The sequence below is a fragment of the Stylophora pistillata genome, chromosome 1 (genome assembly GCF_964205215.1).
Source record: "Stylophora pistillata chromosome 1, jaStyPist1.2, whole genome shotgun sequence".
Taxonomy (NCBI): Eukaryota; Metazoa; Cnidaria; class Anthozoa; order Scleractinia; family Pocilloporidae; genus Stylophora; species Stylophora pistillata.
Genome location: NC_142519.1, coordinates 48,911,613 through 48,938,153, shown reverse-complemented (window position 1 = coordinate 48,938,153; position 26,541 = coordinate 48,911,613). Strand labels below are relative to the sequence as shown.

At 38.6% G+C, this 26,541-nt stretch overlaps 1 protein-coding gene and 1 pseudogene across 4 annotated transcripts in view; one reads left to right on the top strand and one right to left on the bottom strand.

The window, feature by feature from the left end:
• Window positions 1–26,541, bottom strand: part of LOC111344858 (hemicentin-1-like) — a 38,134-nt gene that overhangs the window by 10,333 nt on the left and 1,260 nt on the right. Inside the window, exons 1-8 of one of the 4 annotated variants that reach the window (XM_088760601.1) lie at window positions 26,187–26,541; window positions 23,741–23,797; window positions 22,291–22,623; window positions 21,507–21,755; window positions 21,043–21,157; window positions 19,208–19,279; window positions 16,990–17,061; window positions 6,422–6,493 (exon numbers count right to left, since the gene is read on the bottom strand). The exon at window positions 26,187–26,541 is cut by the window's right edge and continues 1,260 nt beyond it. In XM_088760601.1, coding sequence (XP_088616727.1) covers window positions 6,422–6,493; window positions 16,990–17,061; window positions 19,208–19,279; window positions 21,043–21,157; window positions 21,507–21,755; window positions 22,291–22,623; window positions 23,741–23,771 — 944 coding nt within the window. In that variant the 5' untranslated portion in view covers window positions 23,772–23,797; window positions 26,187–26,541. The remainder of the gene's footprint in view (window positions 1–6,421; window positions 6,494–16,989; window positions 17,062–19,207; window positions 19,280–21,042; window positions 21,158–21,506; window positions 21,756–22,290; window positions 22,624–23,740; window positions 23,798–26,186) is intronic. The other 3 variants (XM_088760607.1, XM_088760617.1, XM_088760614.1) reach the window with 3 other exon arrangements.
• LOC148742883 (uncharacterized) lies at window positions 1,384–2,676 on the top strand (annotated as a pseudogene).

Sequence of the window (26,541 nt, the reverse complement as noted above, 5' to 3'; positions counted from 1 at the left end):
CATCTGTTATCGAAGAGTCTTTCATGACCTTTGACACGAGTCGGCTGATTGTTCGTTGCTTTGCTTCAGCAAGAGAGACGGTTTTTTCATGGGTTTCAGTCTTTTTCACGAGAGATTTGTTTGCGCGAGTCGTCGCAGCAGACGCGAAAGCAAGCAAACCCGCAATGCTTGTCAAAGGCACAGAAATTATTATTCCCACACCGCTCAAAGCACCTGCGGAACCACCTATCGACAAAAGAGCTGCCGAGATGGATGTGACTGACGATGTTATGCGGCACACAGCTTTTACTCTCTTGTATTTTTTTGCGACTCTCTGGTGATGTGAAATCTCATTTCCAATTTCCTTCTGGCAATCACAAATCTTTTTCAACCTGAAATCAGAGCCTGAATTTGGGAGAGAGGGATAAGGCGGTGGTGCGCTTGGTAAAATATTTTCAGCAGACATTTTTTATAATTAGATTATCTCAAACTCAAATTTCATTGGCATTCCATTAAAATCAATTATTTTGTCCTTTTCATCAGTCACAGAAATCTTCATTGATGTGATTTCATTACTTTGAGATATTTTTCGAGGTGATGGGGTTTCAGAAAAATAGTTCACCCTCTCAAAGGGTTCACCTACAATGTCAAAACACGCAAAAACTTGTGACGGCTTTCCATTGAAAAGGTTTTCATTCTCATCCAAAATATCACAGCGGACAAGATAGTTGTTAAATGATGAAAAGGTTTTGACAAAATTGATTTTTCGCAAACGTCGTTTAATTCCAAGAAGATCAGCCAGATCATTATCAAGAATAATCTTTTTTTTTGAGGATTTTTAATTTCCAAACTTGCCCTTGTGGCATTCAGTCGTACTTTGACTCCTTCGTTTTTCAGTCTATCTTCGAGAGCTTCACCAAGGCTTTTCAGTGAATAATTTCCTTCAGGAATTGCCTTTACAGGTGAATTGTCCTGAGCATCAAATCTAGATATTTCTCCAGCGCGACTCAAGTTGTGCCATGAGTTGTAAAGAGAACAGCTCACCAGTCTGATACTACGCTCAATGCTTCGCTCAACAAGATTCAAAAGAGGTTCTTTGAAGAGAACTGTGAAATCATTTGAGACTTCAATAATCGTCAACAAAACCATTTTGATTTAAAAAAACAAATTAAAATGTTAACTGCGTGGTTAAGATCAGATGAAGCAAAAAGAATTGCCGAGAAAAAAAGAACAAAAGCCTGGAATGATTTCAAAGCAGAATATCCGAATGCAGATTTGAGTAAGTTCGAAGTGGTGGTAACATTCTTCAGCTAAAAACAGGAAAAAGCAGAAGTTTACTTAAATCAAGCTTATGGTGTTCAAACTAGTGTCTCAGGATCAATCAGAAAAGGCTGGGATGGTGAAATGAAGCGCGCGCTTGGAATAGCAGGATTTCCCATCGAGCTCACTTTTAATCCTTCTGCAATTAAGGAGGTTCCAGCAGTTCCATTTCACGAGACTTCGACAAGTCACCTTAATGAAGAGATAAAGATATTTGTTACGCCAAATCAATATTTTCAAAGCAAAATTCACTGGCCTCAACAACTCAACTTTGCTGAGTGGTGCGCTACTTCAGGCTGTGGAATTTCTCGTGAACTACTTGACATGGTTCCAGAACAGATCAAATCGTTTCTGCAGTATCACATTTATTTCACAACCAGAAGAATTCTTTTTGAGATGGGTGGAATCGGCTCTCCCGGGCGACACAACTTTCAGTCAGATGAAAAATAATTACGATCAGCCGTCGTTCAGAAGATTGTGTTCAGAATTTGGAATTTCGTCAAGCACAGACTTCCGCTTCAAAGAAGGAAGAAATCACGGTCTCGGATCTGTTTTTATTTATGTCACAAATGCTGGATCTATGGCAACTGCAATCCCATATCCTGGTGACAACAAGCTCAGCGATGAAGGTGGAAAAGCTGCAAATGGCAATCTGATATATTTCATAAGGAATGACAATGTTAAAGTTGAAAAACAGTTTGAGTTTTTCATGGCAGATAAGTCAGAAGGCTTGGCTCAAGCCGGGATGGCAAGATTGAATCAGTAGATTGAGGCATTTTTTTTATTGTATTCTCGGTTCACAAGTCAATGTAAGATCGTCCATCTTGGGTTTATCGGGAAGTGCAAAAGAGGCTCAGAGTGAATTCCTTGTTTTAGTTGAGGATGCGATCAGAATGACAGGCATCTCAAAGAGCGTGCAGAGGTTTCAGCTCGCGATTGATGAGGCGAAAGTCAGACTTGATCTTGCAATCTCACCAGGTAATTGGCTGATGCCTTAAAATCTTCTTTTGAACACACAGAGCACAGTTGGGTATAATAACAAGCTGAAGAAGGCAAGGTTCTGACATGAAGTTTGGGGTTAATAAATCACTGAGTTTGGATATGAAATCAGTCGGAGTGAAGCATATGAATAGGGGCTCATCAAAAATCAAGAGACCAACTTCTCAAAAGACTTCAACTGAGGTTCAGGCTGAGGCTACGAATACAAGCGTGAGCAAGAGCGAGAGCGACAGCGCCCGCGCCAGCGCCCGCGTCGGCGCCGGCGTCGGCGCGGGCGTCAGCGCTGGCGTCGGCGAAACAAATCATGATAAAATTAAGGTTGGATTGATTTCAGTTGGACTGGTCTCTGCTTTCCTGATTCATCGCCTTTTGTTTTGAAATCGCTAAACCATGAATATGGCAACACCCATTACCAGAACCCACGCATTTTGTCCGAGGAAGCTGATCACTGAGCCAGCAGCTCTGAAGACGAAGTCGACTATTAAACCAATGAGACCTGGTAAAATTCCAGCCATCTTTTTTCCAAGAGTCTTCAGCTCGTTCCCCACCCCTTTTGCAACAGTCTTCAAGCCTTTTGTTAATGTGCTCACAATCACTCCAATCGTTGTTCCAACTGCCAAAACAACAGCAGAGACTGTAAAACCATACTTTTTGAAGATGTTTCTCACTCTCTCACGGAGCGATAATCTTTCTTCTAGTCTCTCTCTTTCATTCTCAAAAGCATCAATCTGCTCTTGATTTTCTGCTATCTATTCTCTTGCTCGTTCTCTTATAGCATGGTTTTCATTCTCATCATCAGCAATATCTCGATCATCTTGAATTGACTGTTGTAGCTTCTCAATTTCTTTATTTTTCTGTGCAATCAAAACCTCTCACTCTGGACCAAGTGATTTTTTAATTTCTTTTGAGAGACTTGGATTCAACCTCTGCTCATTTGTGCCTCTTTCTTCAGTAAACAAATGATATGTCTTCTTGCCTTGACCAAACATCTTCACCTGCAACCTTCCTTTCTTGCTAAAAGAAACTTCAAGCTCTGAAGCTTTTGCCTCAGGAAAAATTGTAGTAAGTGATTCCCATGCATTCTCATTTGAAGTTAAAACTCGCGAACCAAAAATATCACCTTTAATAAAAGATTTCTCAGCAGTTTTTGAGCCCTTTTCTTGCTCTCTGTTCATTGTTGTCATTGGAATTTCTTCGCCTGAGGGCCCAGGAGTTGAGTTCTCGTCTGGTCGAAAAGGTGTTGTTGTGTCTCCTTCATCATCATCATCATCACCATCATCATCATCATCATTACGTTCTAACAGAGGATCAGTATCTCCAAAATCTGCCATTTTATAAAATATCTTTTATAAAAATGGAAGTCAGTGAAAGAATTGGCCCGAGTTTAAAAAAAAAAGATGTCAAACGCTCTCAAGGCAGACCGTGTGATTCACAGAGTAACATTCAACCCGAATGCTGCTTTCCCTGGTGAAGTCCTCAGAGTTCCAGTTCCAAAACTTGATAATGGGGTAGTACTTGTGCCTGGATCGCTGGCACTCGCCTTCAACTTGGAAGTCGCTGGGCATGCAAACAATTTCCTCGTGAACAATGTAGCAAGAGCTCTTTTGGACCGACTGACTTTGAAGTTTGGAGGAGAAACTGTGCAAGACACTGATGGTTATGATTTATTCAAGCTTTGGGAGGACCTCTTCTCGACTGAGAATGAGAGGGCAAACATGTTCAGAGAAGGTATTCAGTCTGAAGATCTTTCGAAAATCAGATGCAGCGCTGGAGATAAGAAGACTTCAGGCGTTGATAAAGAAAATAAGCTCAATGAAGTTTGTGGGAAAATGTACAGGATTTCTTTGGATCATGATATTTTGAAAGATCATGGTGCCTTTTTTCCGAGAGCTCTTTCTGATGAGCTTCTCTTCGAGCTCAGGCTTGCACCTGCTAGTAGTGTTATGAAGGGATCCTACCCAACAAAACTTTATTATAAATTGACTGACATCCAGCTTGAGTATGAAGTCATTCACAGCCAAAAACTGCTGATGAAGCCCTTTCTAACTACAAAAATGGAAAGAGATTCATGTACGAGCATATCACTCATCTCAAGACAATCTCAATAGATAAAGGTTCTGACACAATCATCAATGAGAGCATCAATGTTCCAAGGAGGTCTATGAAGGGGCTTCTTCTCTTTTATGAGACATACACAGCAGGAAGAAGAAATAGTGAAAAGACGTTTAATCCCAACATCACTGATGTTAAGCTGACTGTTGATGGTATTCGAAATAAGATTTACAGCCAAGGACTGCAGGCGAGAGATATGTGGGAAGAAGTCTTTAGAAGATTTGGGAAGGATAACAGCGGGATGAATGCAACAGACTTTTATGTTGGAGACAGATTCGGTCTCTTTATCGATCTTAGAAGCATGAGAGACAATGATCTTCATGGTTCAGGATTGAGATTGGTGAGTACAAAAGATGGAGTTTATCTTGCAATTAACAGGAAAGGATCGAGTTCAGGAAATGTTAAATGTCACATCTTCATTCTCTCTGATGCTCAGCTCAACATCGTCAACAGAGAACTTGAAAGTGTAACTTATTAATAATGTGTTTTTTCTGAGATTTTGTCATTAGTTTTTTCTGATATTTCAAGCAAATTTTGAGATTTTCTTGAGAATCAATGTAATCTCAAAATTCTTCAATTTTGTTTTGATTTTTGAAAGAAAAAAATGCGCCTCAAAAACATGGTTTTTTTTAAAATGAGATAAAAAATGAAAAAAACCTCAGTTTTCAAAACTGCCCTGTTTTTCAGGTAATTGTGCCAGAAACCCACTAAATCAAATCTCAAATTATTCTTCAAATTTGCTTTGATTTTTCAAAGAAAAAATGCGCCACAAAAACATGTTTTTTTTTTCATCCGAGTTTAAATAAAGTCATCATCATCGTCATCATGAGATAAAAAATGAAAAAAATGAAAAAAAAATCAGTTTTCAAAATTGCCCTGTTTTTCAGGGTATTTTTGTAAGTGTGCCAGAACCCCCTCTTCCTACTACTTCATTTAGTGGTTAGAAGTGTTTTGAGTAAGAACCAGTCAAATCCGTTTCGTAATATCGCTCTTCGTTCTTCATCCAACCATAATTTATCCAAATACATCCTTCTTATGAGGGATCCCCGTGAATTTCCTTGATTCGTTTTTTGCTAATTACGACTAATTCGTTTTAAGGCTGCCTAAGAAAAGGATAATTTCCTATGGTCACGGCAGAATAACACAGCCTCAAATAGTATTCCATTTCCGACTATTTTGGAAAAACAGCAATATCTGAGCTCTGAGCTGATAACGTTTCACATGAACATCATTAATATGGTTGAAGACCAACCGTAGTTGCAGCTAAAATTGACTTCAGCTATGAATGCCACTATCGCGAACACAAAACTTTGTCTTACAAGGGATCTTACTTGAACGGTTAATAATAAATGGGGACATATGGAACAGCTCTATAAAAATGTAAACGGAACATTTCTGGACTAGAAACCGAGTGCTTTCATTTTGTTCTACCGCACTTCTTGCATTTGCCTATAAGAGGTCTCGGACGATAATGGTTTGATTAAAACTTGGTTGATAATCCACTGCCATCTCGCAGAGCGCTTATTTCATATAGTTGTTTATTTTATGTGCGCATGGATGTTCTCTAACTCGTCTTTGCCTATATGAGGCTGCATTTTATCCTTTCTTGCTTTTTGAAAATCCTAAAACGTCGAATTCCGATAACTCCAACCTTTAAGGAAAATTTAAAAAGGCTCGAGTTATCAGAAGGTCAAGTTACAGGAAGTTGAAACAAAGGACCAAACTGTTTTTCTACTCGTACAGTAAGCGCCAAAAATTCGTTCTGAGAAGGACACTAAGCTAAAAATCCGCAGCTACTATATGTAAAACCACCGAAGAAGATGTTTTATAACATCTTCATTTCGCAGTTTACACTCCTATAAGGGCACCGGAACACGCATGATATCCAGCGATATTTAACTGAGGCGTCTATAAAAAATACTATTAAATCGCTACTCTGATCTGCTGCTATCCCCTACTCTGGATGAATTTGATGCGTACTTTACTTAAAAGAGGCAGGCTCCAAACTTACAAGTAGAGCAGCCGGCTGTTGTTACTGAAAATGCCTGATGGTAATTTCTTCAACTGATTGTTTTGCAACCACCTACCAAAGATAATTAAGAAAGATGTTAACTACCCTGTATTCGTAAATAGAGTAAAGAAAACTGTTATTCTCCAATATCCTGTAGTTGTTCATATTCTACACAAGTTCCTAAAACATACCCTCTAACAAATTTCTTTCGCTTTATTTATGATCCGATGTTTCCTTTTCGGTCTTCCATGTTATCGCTTGAAAACGATTAATGAGTTGCCCAATAATACATGTTAAGGGTAAAATTGTATTCGGTCTTGTAGTGTAGTCCTCATTATAAGAGATCCTATTTGAAAACTATATTTCATATGAAAAAGTCATCTCAATAAAGATCATTATTATTATAACGACATTGATTTTATAACATAACCAAAGTAAAGCGCGCGCTCTGATTGGTCAATTTAGCGTCCCCTATTTTCCCATGGGCGTACGCTGCTGACGTGAGCAAATGCAAAGACTATTTTTCCACACGCGCTTGTTTTTTCTGGTCACGAAAGATTTGTTAAATAAAAGGGAACTCTTTAGCTACAATATATTAATGTTATGTTATAAAACAAATTGTAAACACCACAGCGTACACTATTGAGTTATGGATGCAATTGGGAGGTTTGCTAAGCACTCAAGAAGCTACAGTCGCTCTCGGCTATCGCCTCGAGCGACTCTTACGCTTCTTCCGTGCTTATCAACCTCCCGCGTGCATCCATAACTCAATAGTGTACGCTGTGGTGTTTACCATTTGTGAAGTAGAGGAGGTTGAGGGTCGGTTACTGACAAAGGCTAAGGGTGGGTCAGTTCGAGATAATAACACAAAATTGTATTTTTATCAAAAGTTATATATTGAGCAGGCGCAAATTAAACCGCTATGTTCAGGTTGATATTTACACATATATTTATGATATGAAATCGATAGTCTGTTTAAAAGAACTTGTTTAGGACTTCAAGAGAAATGAACAAATGAGAACCGGCAGGTTAGTCTTCTGCTCAGGCGTTCTGAAGCAAAACTTGCAACCTTTATGAACCTTTATGGTCAGTAATAATTATTCTAAGGTTTTGACTTCTTAAGCGGTGGATGGATAAAGACAAGAAAAGATAATGGAATATTATTTTTATCTTAGTGAGAAACAACGTGAAAAGAAGTTGTCCACAATGAAATGAAGAGATTGCGTTGAATGAAGCTGATGCTATATTCTATTTCAAAGTATTTGAAATGTTATTCCTTACATATAACTTTCTTCAAACCTATAACTGATGGCATAAAACCACAAAACATCTGTATCAAATTCCCCCAAGCTCAATTTGGAACAACTTTCTAATTTTGGAAATTTTTTGCTAACCGTTACAAATTGAAAAAAAAACTTTCTAAAAAGAAACCTTAGAAAATGGATGCGTCGCATGTCACTTATCCTTTATGTGTGGTCACTCCGTAGATTTCAAGCTGCACGTATCTCAAGTCTCTTTTATTAGAAATATAACCGTTAATGGGTCACCTTCGGTAGATATGACCCTCAACCTCTCTACAAAATATTTAAAAATATCCTGGAAAGTTTTCAGATGTGTACGCTGACGTGATGAGTGCACGCGTACGCGTTAAGTATTTCAGCGGTAAGCCCTAAAACGTTTTAAACTCATTTGAAATCTAGGGATTGATGATAAGATCTTTCTCATTTAAGGATAAGAAACATCTCAGATATATATGGGCCAAATAAAAAATTACCATTGACAAAAAAAAAAGTGCAGGTTTCCTCCTATTCCAAGAGGAAGTTCAGTGGGAAATCTTGCATATTGTTTTAATGCTGTCGAACGTGGAAATATACTTTACTGGTCAGTACCAATCGGTCATTAGTTGAAGCATATTCGCTAATTCATTTCAGGTGCGTTACAAGTCATTTTTGGCTTGTAATGTTAAACTCACGAGGTTCCATACCTCGTATGTTTAGTGCGGGATTATGTTCAAAGAAAAAATTGATATTCCGAGAAAAGTTTGTAAGCCCGTGCTTACTAGCTTAAAGGGAGCTACGTGCCTGTATTTTAACTTCCAACTCAGGAAACTACGGACGAAAACCTCTCTCGCCTCAACTAATAAAAGAGGCAAGGAGAATCGCAGTGTGCTGTTAGTATGGCAATGGCCCGGCAAGAGAAAGCACCTCCACTTCTTCGATTATACTTATGCTTAGTCCTGCTAGGAACTTGGTGGCTTTGACAACCAGCTAGATCTAACGGTTCTGGCTTCCATCGCTTGGGGCCTGTTAGGTGTTACAGACAGATCCTGGGCCTTACTTGGTATTAGCACTGCGGCTTTTCCTAGCTGTTTAGGAATTGTTGGAGCCCCTACCTATGGAGGCGCTTGTGGCTTGTCTGCAATTGCTCGGATGGATGGTCTTTGGGAGATCATTTTATCATCTGGGAAGTATTCTAAGATTGTTTTCTCCAAGCTCTGTGAGGCTTAGTCACAAGTTGTCTCTCTCTATGGGTTTCCTTAAGGTGGTTGTGTGGAACGGGAAGAAAGAGGGTGGCAATGCAAGCTCTTGGCAGAGTGACGGCTTGCAACATATCTTTCCCAGGTTTGTAGCGTATCTCGGGGTCGCACTGGTGCAGTTGCGACGAGAGGTGCTGTAACTTCTTGGGTGCTGATTCTGAGGGCCCCTGCAAAATAGAGACCAGGAGTTTTTGGTCAACCTGCTACATGACTTATCAGCCGAACACATATTGGCGGTTATGCTCCTAATCAAAGAGTGAGGGAAAAGTTCCTTTTCGATGTGAGACTGCTGCCTCTCTGCCAACGTGAGTTCGCTACTTGCAAATTTCACTTGTTGACCATGCTGCATCAGTAAAAAGCCAACTCCGTCCTTAGACACGTTTCCTTGGCCCTCTTTTGGGTCACCTTAGCTGAAGTACCGTTTTTTGGAGACAGCATCTTCATTTTGATCTTTTCGAAAGCCTTTTTCTACTATTACATTCAGATCCACTCGCCATTCTTGTGTGTCAGGCAACGTAGTGGTTGTCACATTTCTAAAACGTTTGTAGGAATCTAAACAGGTACTTCAGTAGCCCTATAAATCCCTGCACTGCTAGCACATCTGTAGGTCGCTGCATCTTGAATATTGTGTCAGCTTTTCTTGGATCTGCCTATCCTTTGCTTCTTCGTAATTACACGTCCAACAAATGGCGCTTCGCTTTAATTCATTTCGAACTTCATATTATTTGGCTTGATGTGTTTTGCTCAACAACGGTCTTGCTCTCTTATGAAATCTGTTTAGCCTTTCGTAAATTGAGTTCGTCTTGCCAGCCAAGCAGTGACTATTTGAAAACTACAAGACTTTATCGGTCCTACTTTTCTCTTCATTGGAGATAAAAGTTAAACCAGAGTGGATATCGAAGGCTTCTGGCCTGATACACGTGATGAAAAGCGATAATCTTCCAGCTTTCAGTGTAAATCGAATGTAAATTTTGTTAGATCTTTACGAAGATCTGGCCTTGGAGGAACTGAAGCATTAGAGGTGAAGTGAAGATTGCTGCGGTGTTTGAGGCTTGGAACCGATATGCTGCTGTCGCTATCTGCCTGTAACGCCATACTTTTCAATGTTTTGTGGCCTTGTCTTGGTCTAAAGTCAGCTCGAACTCGATATAAAAACTCAGCTAAAAGCTGTCATAAGTCTTGTTGAGAAGTTATTAGGGTGATTTAGCGAGAGGAAGGAAACTTCCACTGATAACAGTGTGCGTATCAAAAGTACTTGTAATAAACTGGGTCAAGAACGTCGCCCCGTTTAGTTGTGTTTCAGAAGTGACTTAGTAGTCATTGCAACGAGATGTCAAAGTTATATTTGTTCTTGAATATCCTAAACCCGGCTCTTTAAAGATCGCTTACACAACTTTTCAGTTTCCAGGAAAACGAAATTTTCTTCTTTAAAAGGTATGCAATGAGGGTAAATAGAGGACATTTATAGATACGCCAAATAAGACGTTATGATGAGTCCACATGGGCGATTTTAAAAACTCTATAATTATTCCATTCCAATTAAATCTGGTGTCTATTGATTCACCTATCAAATATTACAGTTACCTAAACAAACTATCTCTCAGATTTGTGTCACTGTCACTTTTCTTCCTAATTTTATAAAGTACAATTGAGAAATGGTCGTCGTTTTCCCCCTTCTCTCCTGAATAGTTCCTCTCAATCATGGGAAGCACCACCTTAGAACAATTGTGAAAGTCATCCGGTGTTGAAAAAATGCCATAACGAGTTTGATTGTCTTGTTAATGAGATGTTACTCGTTAAACAACTACGACCGCGTTTGAACGTGGAATCAGACTCAATTCGCGCCAAGGTTTTTGGCTGGCCTATGCAAATTAGTGACTCTGGATTCTTAGTTACTCTTTAAATCGCATATTTAATTTAGTTTTCCTCAACAATGGCCCAAGATGTCGCCGAAACGACGGACTTTTATCGTTAGCTTTTGGTTGTATCTGTTTACCGAAATCATTGTTGAAATGATTAAAAACCCCTTAACTTCGCTTCCTCTGCCCCAGTGGCCGTCAAAGTTTGTGGTCTTTGTTGGATCCATGTTCGCCTTAAATTCGTGTTATATACTGCCTTCAAACAATATATTTTTGACAGAACCTCGCAACGACATTGGGTCACGCGTGACACTATATGATTCATACATGACAGTTCGAGCCACGACCTCATTTGGTATAGCGCGGGACCAAAAAAAAACAAAGCCTTTCTAGTCCGACGAATTAGATCGCTATCGAATTTTAACATCATTTTTTGTTCTAAGAATTCGTTATCGACAACTTAGAGAATGTGTTTGATGAAAAGTAAAATATTTCGAAAATAATGGACCTTTAAGTAGCTATAAATGCACTTTTTCTTGCACTGCTCACCACCTGTTTGTCAGAAAAGTAATTCCATACTCCAGATTATAAAAAAAATATCGATCTCTATCCTGTCCTCCAAATTCAATTTCTTGCGAGGAGATGCGAAAATCCCGCGGGCGTTTGCTCGACTGCAGAAGAAGGACTCATCAGCGATGTACAAGTAAGTTTACTTCTGCTGGTTCTTGTCAACTTTAGATTAAAATTTAGACAACCACTTAGCCGTTTGCTCTTTGTCTCCAATCTTTTTAATTAAAAAGGCACTCTGAACTCTAGATGTTGAATTCTCCACTTTTACTGTGCGAGAGGTTTACCAAATTTGTTTTCACGCGACATAATCTTAATGAAAACGGCCGGAAGTAAATACTACTTCCGACCGCCTAAACTGCAAAAATGAAAATTAAGCGCTAAAAATTATACACAGTGGAATCTAAATACTTAGACGAAATACAGCAGTTTAAAATCCGATAAACGCTCAAGGGGTGCAAGGAATTATACATCCAGGAGATCCGTTTAATGGTATTTTTGAGTTCTTGCTGATTGACATGCGAAAAAGTTGTATCAAGAATTTCGTTTTGTAGAACTGTACAGTACAAATGTTCGGGAACATCCCATCCTAAACTCGGTTTATTGCTCTGAGTTCTGAACTATAAACTTAGAAAAATAAGTATTCGGTTCAAATTTAGAATTTCAAGTTTATTCAGAAGAGTTGTACAAATTTGCAAATGTGTTGTCGTGTAGTGACGAGCCAATATTATGGCTGCGTGAACAGATTTCGAAAATGATTTTTTGTAACTAAAGGTCCTGGGAGAGCGAGAAAGTATGCGGGTACTTTTTAAGTCCATCGACGGAGAATTTGAAGATCCTCCGAGAAAAGAGAGCGAAATAATGAGAAAAATGACCATAAACCGCCTACTTGTCCAACGCTTTCACTTTTAATCCCAATTTGCTGTAGCTACTTGCCAACATATGTACTTTGTAGAAGAGGGCTCAAACAACCAAATTCATACGAAAGTTTGTTTTCTGCGGTTTCTATAACCATCACCGAGACTGCGTTTTAAATAAGGAAGCTGAACTTCAGGTTGAATAATCCGATGAACTATCCGCGAAACTTTAAAGTTAGCATATGGAAAAGTTCCTCCTGTGTTTCATGCAAACTGTTCTTGAGCTCGATGATAAACTGGGTACTGTAAGTACATGTAGCAATAGCATTCCAGGCGGTGGCTTAATCTCTGGCAGCGCCCTCGCTCTAGTTCTCTTTGTTCTGTATTTGAGTTCTTCTGTTGTTTCGCAATTGACTACGTTTTTTGCCAACTCAACTAAAGACTCATCTTGTGGCTGGTGTGTTTGAGGAGTGATATGCCTAACGAGGGGCGTTGTCACTTTGACTGATGAAGCGTACTTCCGATTTGTTTACCGGCTTAGGTTTCCATAGCACAGGCCTCCCAGGCGGACTGGGATCTCAAGGATGTCCCTATCTAACTGATAACACCTGAGCTCTGTTCTCACAGGAATAAGTACTTGAGATATTGCATTTTCCAGTAGCCCTAGTAGAACCTGGATGTCGACCAGTGCTCCTAGGAAGTAAGTAATCAATGTGAAAGCGGCATAGCATGCCTGTGGCCTGGGGGAGATCTGCGAATTGAACTACTTCACTTACCCAATTAGACGCTTTCTCACACGTCAGCTTACACTATGGTTTTCAATGGGATTGCGCAAGCGGGGCCGCACGGGGCATAGATAAATTCCTTCCTTTGAGATATGACTTCTTCAACATGCGCAGTGAAAATACGTTCCACCTTTTTAAGCCCGAGAAAATCAGTCCAGGCCATAGATAGTGTTGTCTATATCATGACCTCGTGAAACAAGGCGTCACATTCCAACTTAAGTTCGAAAAAAAGCTTAAGCTAGCCCCACATTTTAGTCTAGCATTTTCGTCTCAGATGTTTATGGCCCTTGGGACCCTGTTCACTTGTTTTAGCACAGAGTGAGCTTGGCGTCAATGGCAGTTTGAATGGCGTCGGCTGAAAGGTCTCGAAATGTGTAGGAGAAATCATCCCATTTAAAGTCGAGGTGCGATGACGTATTTGGGACGGTTGAGGACACACACGCCATCACTATTATGTGACGATCAATTAGAGACTCTCAAAACCTTGTTTAACGACTGCCTTGAAAGGCACGTACCCCTCAGAAGGTGCCGTGTGACACGTCCTCCCGCCCCGTGGATGGATAACGAAACAATACTTAACCTCCAGTCACAACGAGACAAACTAAGGCGAGAAGCGCATCAGTCAAATTTAGAATCTTCTTGGTCTGCTTTCCGAGAAGTGCGAAATAAAATAAAGAGCGCTATACTCAAAGCTCGTAAAGCTTGCATGGAAAAGGCTTTGCTTTCCAACAAGTCTAAGGAAGTCTGGCGCATGGTTCACCGCGTACTCCACCCCTGTCGACAGCTTTTAAGGTTCGACCCAGACAAGCTTAATCTTCATTTTGCTACGACCGCAAGGAAAACGCTTGATGTTGAATTGACCAACCAAGATGAACTCTTCCAGTTCATCTGCGATCTTACGGATAAAGAGGGCGCCCTCCACCTAGAAAGTGTTACACAAAGAGAAGTCCTGCGAACCCTTAAAACAACTGCATACTGACTGTTCGACTAGACCCGACCAATTGCCTGCCCGGTTTGTAAAGCTGGTAGCTAGATACTTGGCCGGACCACTCACAACTATCACCAATAACTGTATTTCAAAGTTGTACTTCCCGCATGCCTGAAAACTCGCGCGTATCAGCCCCATTTCAAAAGTTGACACACCTGTCTCGGAAGGTCACTTGCGTCCAGTGTCGATTCTTCCCGTACTTTCTAAGGTATTTGAGAAGCTTTTTGCTTCTCAAATGACTGATTTCTGCATTAGAGAATCTCTCCTTAGAGACACTATCTCGAGCTTTCGTAAGGGGCCTTCGACCTCTACTGTACTCTTAGGTATAAGGGACGACCTATTGAGTACCATGAAAAGGAAAGAGTTAACTCTTATGGTACTAGCAGACTTTTTGAAAGCATTTGATACCGTTTGTTTTAAAACGGTGATAACCAAGTTGCATCACCTCGGTTTTTCAAAGTATGTCTTCGAATGGCTGGCTAATTACCTGTGCGGCAGGAGACATTACGTTCAAATTGATGTTCGCAAATCGTCACCCGTGCTCTCCAAATTTGGAATCCCCCAAGGCTCAATCCTTGGACCGATGTTGTTCAATCTCTACGTCGCGGATCTTCAAGATATTCTTCCACCTACAATAAAAAGTTTCCAATATGCCGACGATACAGCATTATACTCTAGCTGTTCTACACCACAGATCACATCTCAAGCGGAAAGCATGAATGCAACCATGGCAGGCCTCGGCGCCTGGTCAAATGATTCAAACATGGCCCTAAATTCTAAGAAAACCAAGGCCGTTCTTATCACAACTCCACAGATGGCTCATGTACATTCTCTCGGAAATCTGGAGTTGGGATTAGAAATCTCCGGTAAACCACTGGAAAGTATAAATGTTACAAAACTCTTGGGAGTACACATTGACTCGAATCTTAAATGGGAATCTCATATCAGCTCTATTCTTAAATCCTGTTATGCGACTCTGAGAACCTTAAGCAAAATAAGGAACTTTACTAATTTTAAACTACGGAAACATTTGGTAGAAACATTAATTCTGTCTAAAATAGGCTACTGTGATATTGTTTTTTATCCACTACCAAAGTTCCTCTCAGCTAGACTACAAAGGCTCCAAAATAATTTGGATATGTCAACAAAGGTGAAATGGTAAATTGGCCACCGTAACGATTACAAAAGCTGACGTTTCGAGCGTTAGCCCTTCGTCATTCGCTCCGACGAAGGGCTAACGCTCGAAACGTCAGCTTTTGTAATCGTTACCGTGGCCAATTTACCATTTCAACTTTGTTGATATAACCAAATTATTTCGTTACTCCCACCGACGCAGCCCCAAAAAGTTTCTTTCGAAACTATCAGCCTTTATACAAAGGCTCCAGTTCGCTATGACTAGTTTCATCACTTGTAAATATGTAAACAGTATATCTACCATTTTGGATCTTGGCTGGCTACCTATCCTGGAGCTAAGGGACTACTCGCTACTAAAGACTATTCTTAAAGCACTGCATTCTGATAACTGGCCCTCCCATTTAAATTTGCAAGTCTTTAAACCCGTCAGGCATCTCCGTTCCAGTGTTGCTCCAAGGCTTTATGTTCCATTTGTACAAGGCACCTTTCAGCATTCAGCAGCCATGATTTTTAAAGAATTGTCCGCAAATATAAGGAATTGCACAGATTTTAAAGAATCCTGTAGGCTCTGCTAGGCGTTCTTAAAGGCGCGCGCTTTGTCTTCCTTGTAAAGATATAGAAACAACCCCCACCACTAACCAATATATTCTACATATTTACTTTCATGTATAGTTTTTATTACAATTTAGTTATTTATTATAATCTAGTTTTAATATTAAATATTAGTATCGTAGGCCTTCACAGATGAAGAGCCACACCTTTTATGTGGATATACTGTGAATAAACCGTTCTTATTATTATTATTATTATTATTATTATTATTATTATTTAAAATCTGATGTCTGTACGATTTTTCTTTTGGAAAAAAGAGAGATATAGCAGTAAACCTCGATATATGTGCTTTAAATTTATCAAAACAGAAGTCGAGTGCATTTTGGTATATAGTCCAGGTGTAAGGCCCTTATTTTTGCGACTTCTTGTCTCAGGCCGTTATGGCGTCTTTGTTTCTTCCAGCTATCGATTTTCTAAGCATTCTTAAAGGTCCTTTTGTTTTCCGTTTCAGGCTATGGATGATTATACCTCTTTTTTGAGGACAGTCTGTCGACTGACAAAGAACTGTCTGACAAAAGGTTATTCAAAAATGAACTTTCGGTTCAATTTAGAATAATATCGAGCAGGACTCTGAGGAAATGCATCCCAAATGGGTCTGCTCGGCATGCAATCGCCATACTTTATCGAGTTCGTGAAAACTCAGATCAACGACAAATTATTTCTACCTCAAACGATCTTTTTTGTGGAAATCTCATCGTTAACAAAACTGCCTTTATTTTGTGTAACTAACGAACACATGCTTTGCAGCAAATTGAAAGTCAAGCGAAAAATGAAGCAATTCTTTTCCCCAAGGAAGGCAGACATACATGTAAACCTCTAGTGGCCACCGCCTCCTCTCACCTCGCTCCCTTTCTCCACTTCGATGCACGAAAGGAAATTGATTAGGCTTAGAAGTGTTTGAATAGATTAATATATATGCGAGCTACGTAATAGGTCTTAATATTAGTCCGATTTCATTAAAGTAGATAATTACCGCACAATCAATAACTATACCCCCCTTACTTTTTAGATAAATTAAAAGCTTTGCCTTTTGCATCGGTGGATGCCCGATCTTCTAAGACTGATATATCAAAAATGTTACATTTTGCCACTTCTTCCGCTGTCTAATCATTGTAATACTTTAACTGATACAGCTACCCCATATATTCCTTGGTTATACCTTCTTGTCCCCCCATTACAATGCCATTATGATTAGATTTAGGAAACATTTTCTTTTAACGTTTGACTTACAACTCTACTAGGTTCATATTGTTACTGAATATGTCATTCGGCAAGTCATCCAAGTGATTGTTGTCCAAGCGCCTGTCAACAAATGAATCAATTAAGTACTTTTAAGAAGCTAAAAATGTTTTGGAAAAGAAACAAGGATACTAAAACAGCAATAAATTTCTATTTTCGGGCGCATCCGTCAGCTCCATAAATCATTTTCGCTCATCGTTCGTGGATATCGTTTAAAACATTCACCATTCTGAGCCATTGGCCAATGAACTGAAAGAAATCGGTGTCGTCCTGGATTTACTAACATAATGTTTGTGTAAAAAAAGGCTGTGCTTGTTCATCACAGCGGAGCATCCTGCTCTATAAGAAGAACAGAAACCAGACAACCTTATCACCTGATGAAGACAAGCAGTATGCTGTGGTAACGTCATGATTCACATTATAAGTGACCATATCGTGAGACAAGAGCAATACTTTATTATTATGATGTTTGTACTTTCCAGAATAGCTTTTTTCTAACCATGATTATTACCAAATGCGACCTTGGCTCTTTTGCGAAAGAAGTGAAATTCTATCGAAAAGTATGTACCTTTACTCGTCTATGGCTAGAATATTTTCGCGTGAGAAATAAAAATGTCAGTTAGTTTCTCGGGAAAAATCATCTCAGTAAGAGATGGTAATAGCACCTGAAATTAGTTTTCACCCTAGAACACGACCGTGAAAAAATCCTCGTTATATTCCTGACTATTTAAAAATTATATGATAATCGTAAGTATATTATCAGATGAGAGCTGGGGTTTAGTCCAAGCAAATTTCTCAACTAAAAATGCCCTGTTCACTGCTAGTAAGATACGGATTGCTCATACGACCTTTCTCAATACAACAAAATATCTTGTGACTAATCCTAAACCGCTGGCAAAACTCGTCATTTAGGAAAAAAGCAAGCAACCAAAAATTAGATATTCCCACCTGGGTGGTGATGGCATTACAAGGGCCCTGCAAGGGCGCCTTCAGTGCCTTGTATTGCAATTTCAGGAGAACGTTTTCGTTTTTTTCGTTAAAACGTTGTGGGGAAAATAACTCAATATGCCGTTCTAACGTTCGACAATGTCAAAAGCTTGTTCCAGCGGTTTTTTGTCGTTAACTCCGATATATGTATATGTAAACCTTTCTTTGTTTTACTGGGTTTTCTTTCTAACAGACCGGTCAGTTTTTATTTTTCTTTATTTTTTTTTTCAAGGAAATTTCATGGAAAAGTATTTAAATGCGAAATTTAGGAGTGTAGTGATTGAGAAGGTGGCAAATCAAGGAAACTAGAAAAAGTCTGTGGAAAATTTTAAAGTCGCTGTAAAATCGCTGCTCAGATCTGATGATATTATCGCTGAGGTGGGATGAATTTAACGACGTTTACTTAATATAGCGGCTTCCAAAATTTACAAGTCAGTCAGCTGAGTATTGTTATAAAAAGTTTCCGATGGTAATTTCCTCAGCTGGTTGTTTGTACAAACCTACCAGAAATAATTCAAAGTGGTGTTAACAACATTGTTTTCGTGAACTAAGTTCAAGAAATTTGTATGCTCAAATCATTGCACTTTCGCTCATGTTCTGATGTGAGGATATAAAGTATACCGGCTAACAAATTAACATTTTTAAAGAATACACGTTTTCTTGTCGATCTGAAGAAAAGGCCCGTAGTAGACAAAGTAGGATTACCATGCAGCTATAATCAGATCGTCATTTTGTGCAGTCCTCATTATAGCAAAGGCCATACTGATTCAAGGGAAGGAGAGAGGGTAAGTTATCAAGAAAGTTGCTAAAGGAAAATGTTTGGAATAATTGCACACAATCTATGTATAGTTTTGTCTAAGACATTAAATAGTGGGTTCATTCGCAACGGTACAAATATTAAAAGCAAAAAGATACGCCACAGTGCCTTAGGACTATCCTCACCCGGATGATCACACTACATGATCCCGCATCAGTCATTGTCACTGACAGTGACTGAAGTAATCCATTCAGGTATATTATTTAAGGTGTTCATGTAAAGGTTGGGAGGAGCTAGTCATGATTTTTGGGAGCTAAAAAGGCTCAGCATTGCAATCGTAGGTTTCTTGGAGAGGAGTCCTTTAGTTCACTGCTACCCACATTCCGATCAAAAATCATAACAAAAGTGTCGACTACGGATTTTGTCCTTAACAAGCAGATCGATAAAAAAAGAGTCTTGGCTTACAGAAATCTCAGCTGGGTATAGTTACTGAAGATGCCTTCGGGCAAGTCCCTCAGATTGTTGTTGGTTAAGAACCTATTAAGGAATCGTTAGAAACGTGTAAATTACATGAGAAAGCAGAAAGCAGCTAATCGAGAACAATTGAGTCATTGTCAAAACGTCCATGAGACCTTAATGTAAAGTGTTTTAGTTCCTAGCCTGTACTGCACTTAGGTACTAAAGGAAGATTAACGGCTGGAAAAACCATGATTTTCATGACGAGCACGTGGTGTTTGACCGTGTCTTGGATCTTAGGCTACTCTCTTTAGCCATTACCTCCAGATCTTTTTCCACTTTCTGAGACATATGGTAAGAGCAGCACTAGCTATTGATACGTATGATGCACGATCCTCCCAGTAGAGAGCCCTATTTATGCAATAGCGAAAGTCAGACCAGTAAAAAATCAGGCCTGTACGGCATTCGAACCACTGACCTCTGCGATACTAGTGCAGCGCTCTACCAATTGAGCTAACAAGCCAACTGGGAGCAAGCCGTTAAGTTGATTCGTAATAAATGATGGGATAATCACGGGATGATATCCCGTGATTATCATCACGGGTTTATTACGAATCAACTTAACGACCTGCTTCCAGTACAGGCCTGATTTATTAATTTTTTTTTTTTCAGGTCTGATTTTCGCTATAGCATAAAAAGCGCTCTCTACTGCGAGGATCGTGCATCATACGTATCTAATACCGCAGTTCAAAATATATGAACTTCAGATATTCATTGTATCTGATTTATCATCACGGGTTTATTACGAATCAACTTAACGGTCTGCTCCCAGTTGGCTTGTTAGCTCAATTGGTAGAGCGCTGCACTAGTATCGCAGAGGTCAGTGGTTCGAATCCCGTACAGGCCTGATTTTTTACAGGTCTGATTTTCGCTATTGCTTAAATAGGGCTCTCTACTGCGAGGATCGTGCGTTATACGTATCTAGTACCGGAGTTCAAAATATATGAACCTCATATATTCATTGTATCCAACTAGCTATTGACTTATGTAGTGCTTCTCATGAATGGCGTTCTTTTACTTCCTTTGGTATTGAATAATTGTATTATGGTTCAAATTTAGCTGATCAACGAACATATTCCTAGTCCGGTAGTCTTCACACAAAGAATGCTGTGTATTCCAGGCCTCAAGATAGTTACATCAATTACTGGTCAGTTATCAAACTAATTAAATTTGAAAAGCAGCGCCGGCAGACAAACTTGACTAGACAAGATAAGCTGATGTTTTTCACCTTTATCTTAGTGACGTAATGTAGAACGTTTTTAGCTTTGTGCGTGTTACAACCTTTGCTCAGTTTAAATTGAGAGTTAGAAGCTAAGTATATTTAAGACTCCTTGTTAGCTAGGTTCAACAACTTTTTGCACTCTCTCTTTGACCCAAGCAAGAAAATCCTTCATTCTCTGTTTTGTTATTACACTACACGCTAACAGTTAGATTTGCACTGTTTCACAGGACAAGCGTGTTACTAGTTCTAGGATAGGATCAAGTGAAGTGACTAAATACCACATGTAAGGCTTATTCTTGAGCCAGTCCCTCTGAAATTTTTTCAAGATCAGACCCGCTCTTGTAGATCTTAAGAGAATCCTGTGTGAAACATCCTTCATATCAATAATTCTCACGAATCGACTATTCGTCATCGTAAATCATATATTATCCAGGGGTTATCCTGATTGACTCGAGGCTTACAATAGCGTGAAAGGGATTCCTTTTGGAATAAGGCATTTTGTGGGGAGGTAGTCCCGAGATAAATCTTTTCTTGGTGTTGATAACTTTAAAATCGTACTCACAATTTTGCCATGGCAAGTGGAAATTTCCACGGAACTGAATTCAGTTGTTTTCCAGTACAATCCACACCCATGAAAGTTTGCTGAAAGACGTCACATTCGCACGGCTTTGGGCACTCTAAAAAGATAAAGAAATGTAAAGATGATTTGATTGGCACATCAAAGGCTTAAAATTTGAAAGGATTTAGTCACTTGTCTTGGAAACGAAGAATAGTTCATTTAAAGTAAACAAATAGATAAAATCGCAGTTGCCACGGTTACGCTTGAACACTTCAGTGTGACGGTGTAATTTACCCATACGAGACGAGCATGGTTACAAAAAATGAATTATAGGTCAGAACCGACTTTGATCAGAAACACGAACTTTTTTGCGAGGTTAGAATTGAGTGGATAAAAACTTCACGGAGGTTTACACGATCCGGTTAGGAAAAGTAATGAAATAGTTCTACGAAGCAATGGGACCTCACCTTCAACTCTGAGGCTGATTTTCCTTCTAAATATCTCTCCATCGCCTTGTACCTCGCAGCTGTAATCTACGTTGTTTTCCGATGTTATTTTAAGTTGAAATGTTATGCTAGTACTATTTTGAACAGCGACACCATATTTTCTCCATACAATGTATGGAGCCGGCGCACCTTTCACTGGGCACCATAGGCTAGAAGCTCTGTTCAAAAATACAAACTGCGTTTTTGGTGCCTGTTCCAGGGTTGGATTGACTATATTGGGTTTCAGAGGAAAAATAAAATAATTGTTGGAATAATTATGGTATAGAGAACAACTAAACCTTAGACACAGTATGGGAGAAGAAACAATTTTACTTGCACATTAAAATAAATATCACTCTACATTTAATCTTGACACGATTCATGATGTGTTATGCAAACCGTATTAACATAAGACCTCTGTTTGTCCTTTTGTCTGTCAGTTTGTATCTCAGATTTGCCAGCCATTTAACCGTCGGTAATAATCGCTATTACTCAGAGATTATACGGAAATATGATCTTAATCCTGACAAAATATTATCCAATCACAATCCAATTTTCCATATCCCCTTCTCCATCTTCCTATGTCTCTGCCTGACCGTCTGCATCTCGGATTTAAAGCTATTTAACTTGGTGGTGTAATTACTTCTATGATAAAAAAATCCTGAACGTATTGAAGGCGAAATTACAATTAAATAATGCATATATGTATATATATATATATATATATATATATATAAACGTATCTATATTGAAGGGAAATCCATACCTGTTTCATTGCGTAATCTGCCAGTATAGATTGCAGTGAAATTATAGAAAGCTTTCTCAATAAAGTTCAACCGCATATATCGTCCACTAGATCGCACTACTTCAGTTCTGAAATTGCCACAGAATTCACCAAGAAGATTGGCTGACTGATCACTACCGTCACGAATCTCAAGATAAGAACCCTTTAGACATCGTCCTGGATACGGGCTGCGCATGATAAACTTAAGTTCCACATAATGTCCTTGTGGGACTGAAAGAACTTGTTCTTTATCAAACTCTTGGACTTTTTCCCACACTCGTGCTTGTCTAGAATTCTCCAACAAACCTGCAATAGCTGTATCGAGCCAATTAGTTTGGTTGTAACAAAAACAACCAATGGTTATCGTAAAGAAACTCTAAATGATATGTAACGACCAAGCGAAAGGAAGAATGTGTCATTACGAAAAACAAGCGCTTGCATACAATCCGAGCTCTGTTCTGCGAGCAAAATGACTCAATATATTAGACTTTAGACTATTGGAAAAAAACGTAATTAAAAATACAATTTACTTTATTTTATACTCCGCATAGGAGAGAGAGAGAGAGAGAGAGAGAGAGAGAGAGAGAGAGATAGAGAGAGAGAGAGAGAGAGAGAGAGAGAGAGAGAGAGAGAGAGAGAGAGAGGCAGTACTCAGAGATCAACCTTTGCTTGAGCTGGGACAAAACAAATGACGATTCCAAAAACTTAAAGGGAAATTGATTTTAACAAACCCACACATTCCTCCGCAGCATTCACAGTAATAAAAAGAAAAAGGAAAAGGAAAACATAAGCTTAGACGCTTTGTAAAGTATCTCGCTCAATAACACGACAGACATCAGGGCTGGAGCTCACCAGGCTTAACGTGTAGCCATTATAAATGAGTCTCCGATTCCGACTGAAAAACTTGCCATCGATTTAGAATTAAGACCGTACATGTAGTTTCCTTGTGAAAAAGGTGTATGCAAGATAATTAAAACTTTGTTTATTACTGGCTTTTACGTGTAAGTATATTTCATTGAGATGATTTTGTTGAATTTGGATGAATTTTATTTCACTTGAATTTAATCTCAAAAAATAGAAGGCGTCAGCAAAATATACTGCTGATCGTTACTTAGATCTCAGATGGGACACTGTTGTCGTCTTGGACATCTTCTTAGAAGTAATGCACCCCATTTCACAAGCCTAGTTTCAGTTGCATTGCACTGTTATCCTCAAGAGGTTGTAGTCTCTAACTCATCCCTCAGCAGAAGCTATCTTCGTACATCCTTTAACTCTTCATTACCCTCCTTGGACGGATATCCCATTCATTATCTCCATTCACTTCCTCACCGCCTACCCTACCTATGGGGCCTCCTCTCTCCCTCATTAGAAAAAAATTATTTCAAATCGCCTAACACGTTAGGCAATGACTGTAAATATCTGTATTGCTTACAGAAAACAAGGATGAAACTCCACTTGGCCATCGAAGATACCGTCCTAATGCTGCTTGCTGAAGAAATAAAGTTGATATGCTTAATTTTCCTTGATTTTTAACGTAAGTGTCTATCCTTTCAGTAAACGTCAGTTGTTAATATTAATGTTGTCAACGCAAATTTGAAATTTAATATAATTACAATTTATATCATAGGCGGTGAACGGGGGGGGGGGGGGAAGGGGGAAGCGTAGCCCCTAAAAAAAATTTGAGCGATTCGCTTCGGAAAATATCGCTAATGCAACATGAAAACTATGCAAAATATTCAATTTCGTGACCATTTCCCGAATCCTTGTACATGAATCGTGCTTTGAGCTAGACATTCTAATTTAAGGCTGAGATATTTTAGACTGTGTTGTTTAGAGCTCGTTTAAGAGTTCTATCCAAGTACACCTTTCCAAAGTGTTAGTAAATATGTCTCCATCATTCCCAAAGCAGTGGGTACCCGTCTCGTCGAAGCCTATGATTAGGACTTTGGGTTTCTTTTATTTATCAAAACATCAGAGTTATTTGCTCTGGATTAATGGACAGTTGTGACCGTTTCATCGTTAATTTCAGAGACGTTGTGATCGATTGACTCCTCACGTTGACGATCTTCTATATTAACACCAGCTTAAATGTCTTATAATTAACAGTTAACGCAGAAGTAATATGTTGGATACTCGTCGTTATTTGAAGGTGAGCTACTTATCTTGGAGCCACTCCAACATTCACTGTAAGTCTACATCAAGCCAGAAAAATTTTGTAACTATAATTCAGGTAGATTTTGGAACAGTGAAATGCAATAACATTCTTTTTTTAATTCAAAGAGAAAATGATGTTCATTTATGTTTTATCTTCGCCGAATTCATTGACGTTTGTTTTTCTATAAAACATTTTACCAGAGGTTTGAACATACCTGCTTGTTTTGAGAACATACTCTAAAACATTTACTTTTTTAACTCGGTTGTGGTAATGAAATATATCAAGAAAATGCTCATTATTTTATTCGGTCCACTACGTAGTTTGGGACCAAGATTGAAAGGACAAGATCCTCCCCTTATAATAAAGTTTACTCTGGATAATCGATTAATGATTAATCTCGTTTTTCTCGATACCTGTTTCCTTGATGAAGTGTTCATATTGTTGAGAGAGTTAACCCTTTCTCTCGTTGAAAAAGGAATGCCGGTATAGTAACCTTACAATACAACGCTTGTACAAGAATAACTCAGGAAAAAACTAATATTAGGATAACGCATTTGCTAATCAAAAAGCAGCCCGGAATGTTCTTATTCCAGTTCGTGTGAAATGGAATAAGAACATTCTACTGACAACAATCATTCACTTGACTCTGATGATGACTTCCGCACAGGTTGTCGAAACGTCAGTCACTACCACCGACAACAGTCCTTCTCAGGACTACACTCACCCGGACGATCAGACTACACCTTCACAGAACTGTTAATGTTGCAATTTTGAGGTCTAACTAGTCTCTTTATTCTCAAAGCCAATCAGCTTTAGTTTCTACACATGTTGAAGATAGAAGGAGAAATTGCGCTTTGCAATAATTGTTACATGGCATATCATCAAAGAAATTACATAAGAAAAAAAGATTTGTATGCATTATGCATGCGCTATCTATATATTCAGGTAAAAATAATAATAGACTTGGGATATTTTTTTCCCCACAGATAGACTGCTTTAATTCCTTTTTCCTCTGTTGTTTTACAATTTCTTAATGAATCGTAAACTTTTATTTTTGATAACTGTATGTCCGTTACTCTGTGAATATCATTGATTTATCATTTAAAAACTGACTGCTTCATGTCTAATTTTCGTTCATTTGACTTTCAAATTTACGTCAAACTTGGAAAAACGCACAAGAAACATATATCCTTTTCGGTAAAATTTGCATTTCCATTGTAAAGTATCATCACAAAACACACATTCTTATATGTCAAAGAATTCGGATCCTTTTCTATCTAGATCATTACCCTTAACTTTTACTATTTCTATTGCTGAAAATAAACCGGCTTTGGTGAGGAAAAATTTAATTCTGAGAAAAAATAAAAATTGATGAAAGAAAATACTCATGTTTCAGTTATTCCGTGTCTCTGTTTCGCAGAAAACGCGTAATATGCATCACAGGAATAACACGAAAATCACAAACAATAAGAAGAAAAATGAAAACCATGCAGTTGAATTACAGAATAATTGCGGGAGATAGAATAGTTCGGAATAAATATTGTGATAAATTTATCAAAAGCATCGACATATGTCCATCCAAAGAAGATTATTTGTCATCAACCCGAAGAATGCCTATTGCTTTCAAATCTAATATTTCTAAAGTATAGGGAGCGAGAGGGAATTGAATTAAACTAATATATAGGAAAATAACTGAAAGTAACAAAGCTCTTATGTTTAGTACCTGAATGTTGATTGTCCCTTTACTCTGTAAGAAACTGATCGCATTTATCCGCATAAGCAGAAGATAATTCATCCACACAGAGGTAAAGATTTTTACAGCTGTTGTTAATTGTTGTTTTAAATAATTACAAAGCTAAAAGACAAATATTTTCATCACGTATTTCGTTCCATTCTTTCAAGCCACGCGTCCATCTTAAAGAATGAAATGAAATCGTTGTTTAGTTTTCTTAATTTTTTAGTTTATTTTCTTTTTTCATAACTGCTTATCATTTTCATTATCGTATTTGACTTGCAAATTCTAATTATGCTAAATTTTCTTATCCATAAATATTTTTTTTCCGTTTTTATGAAATATA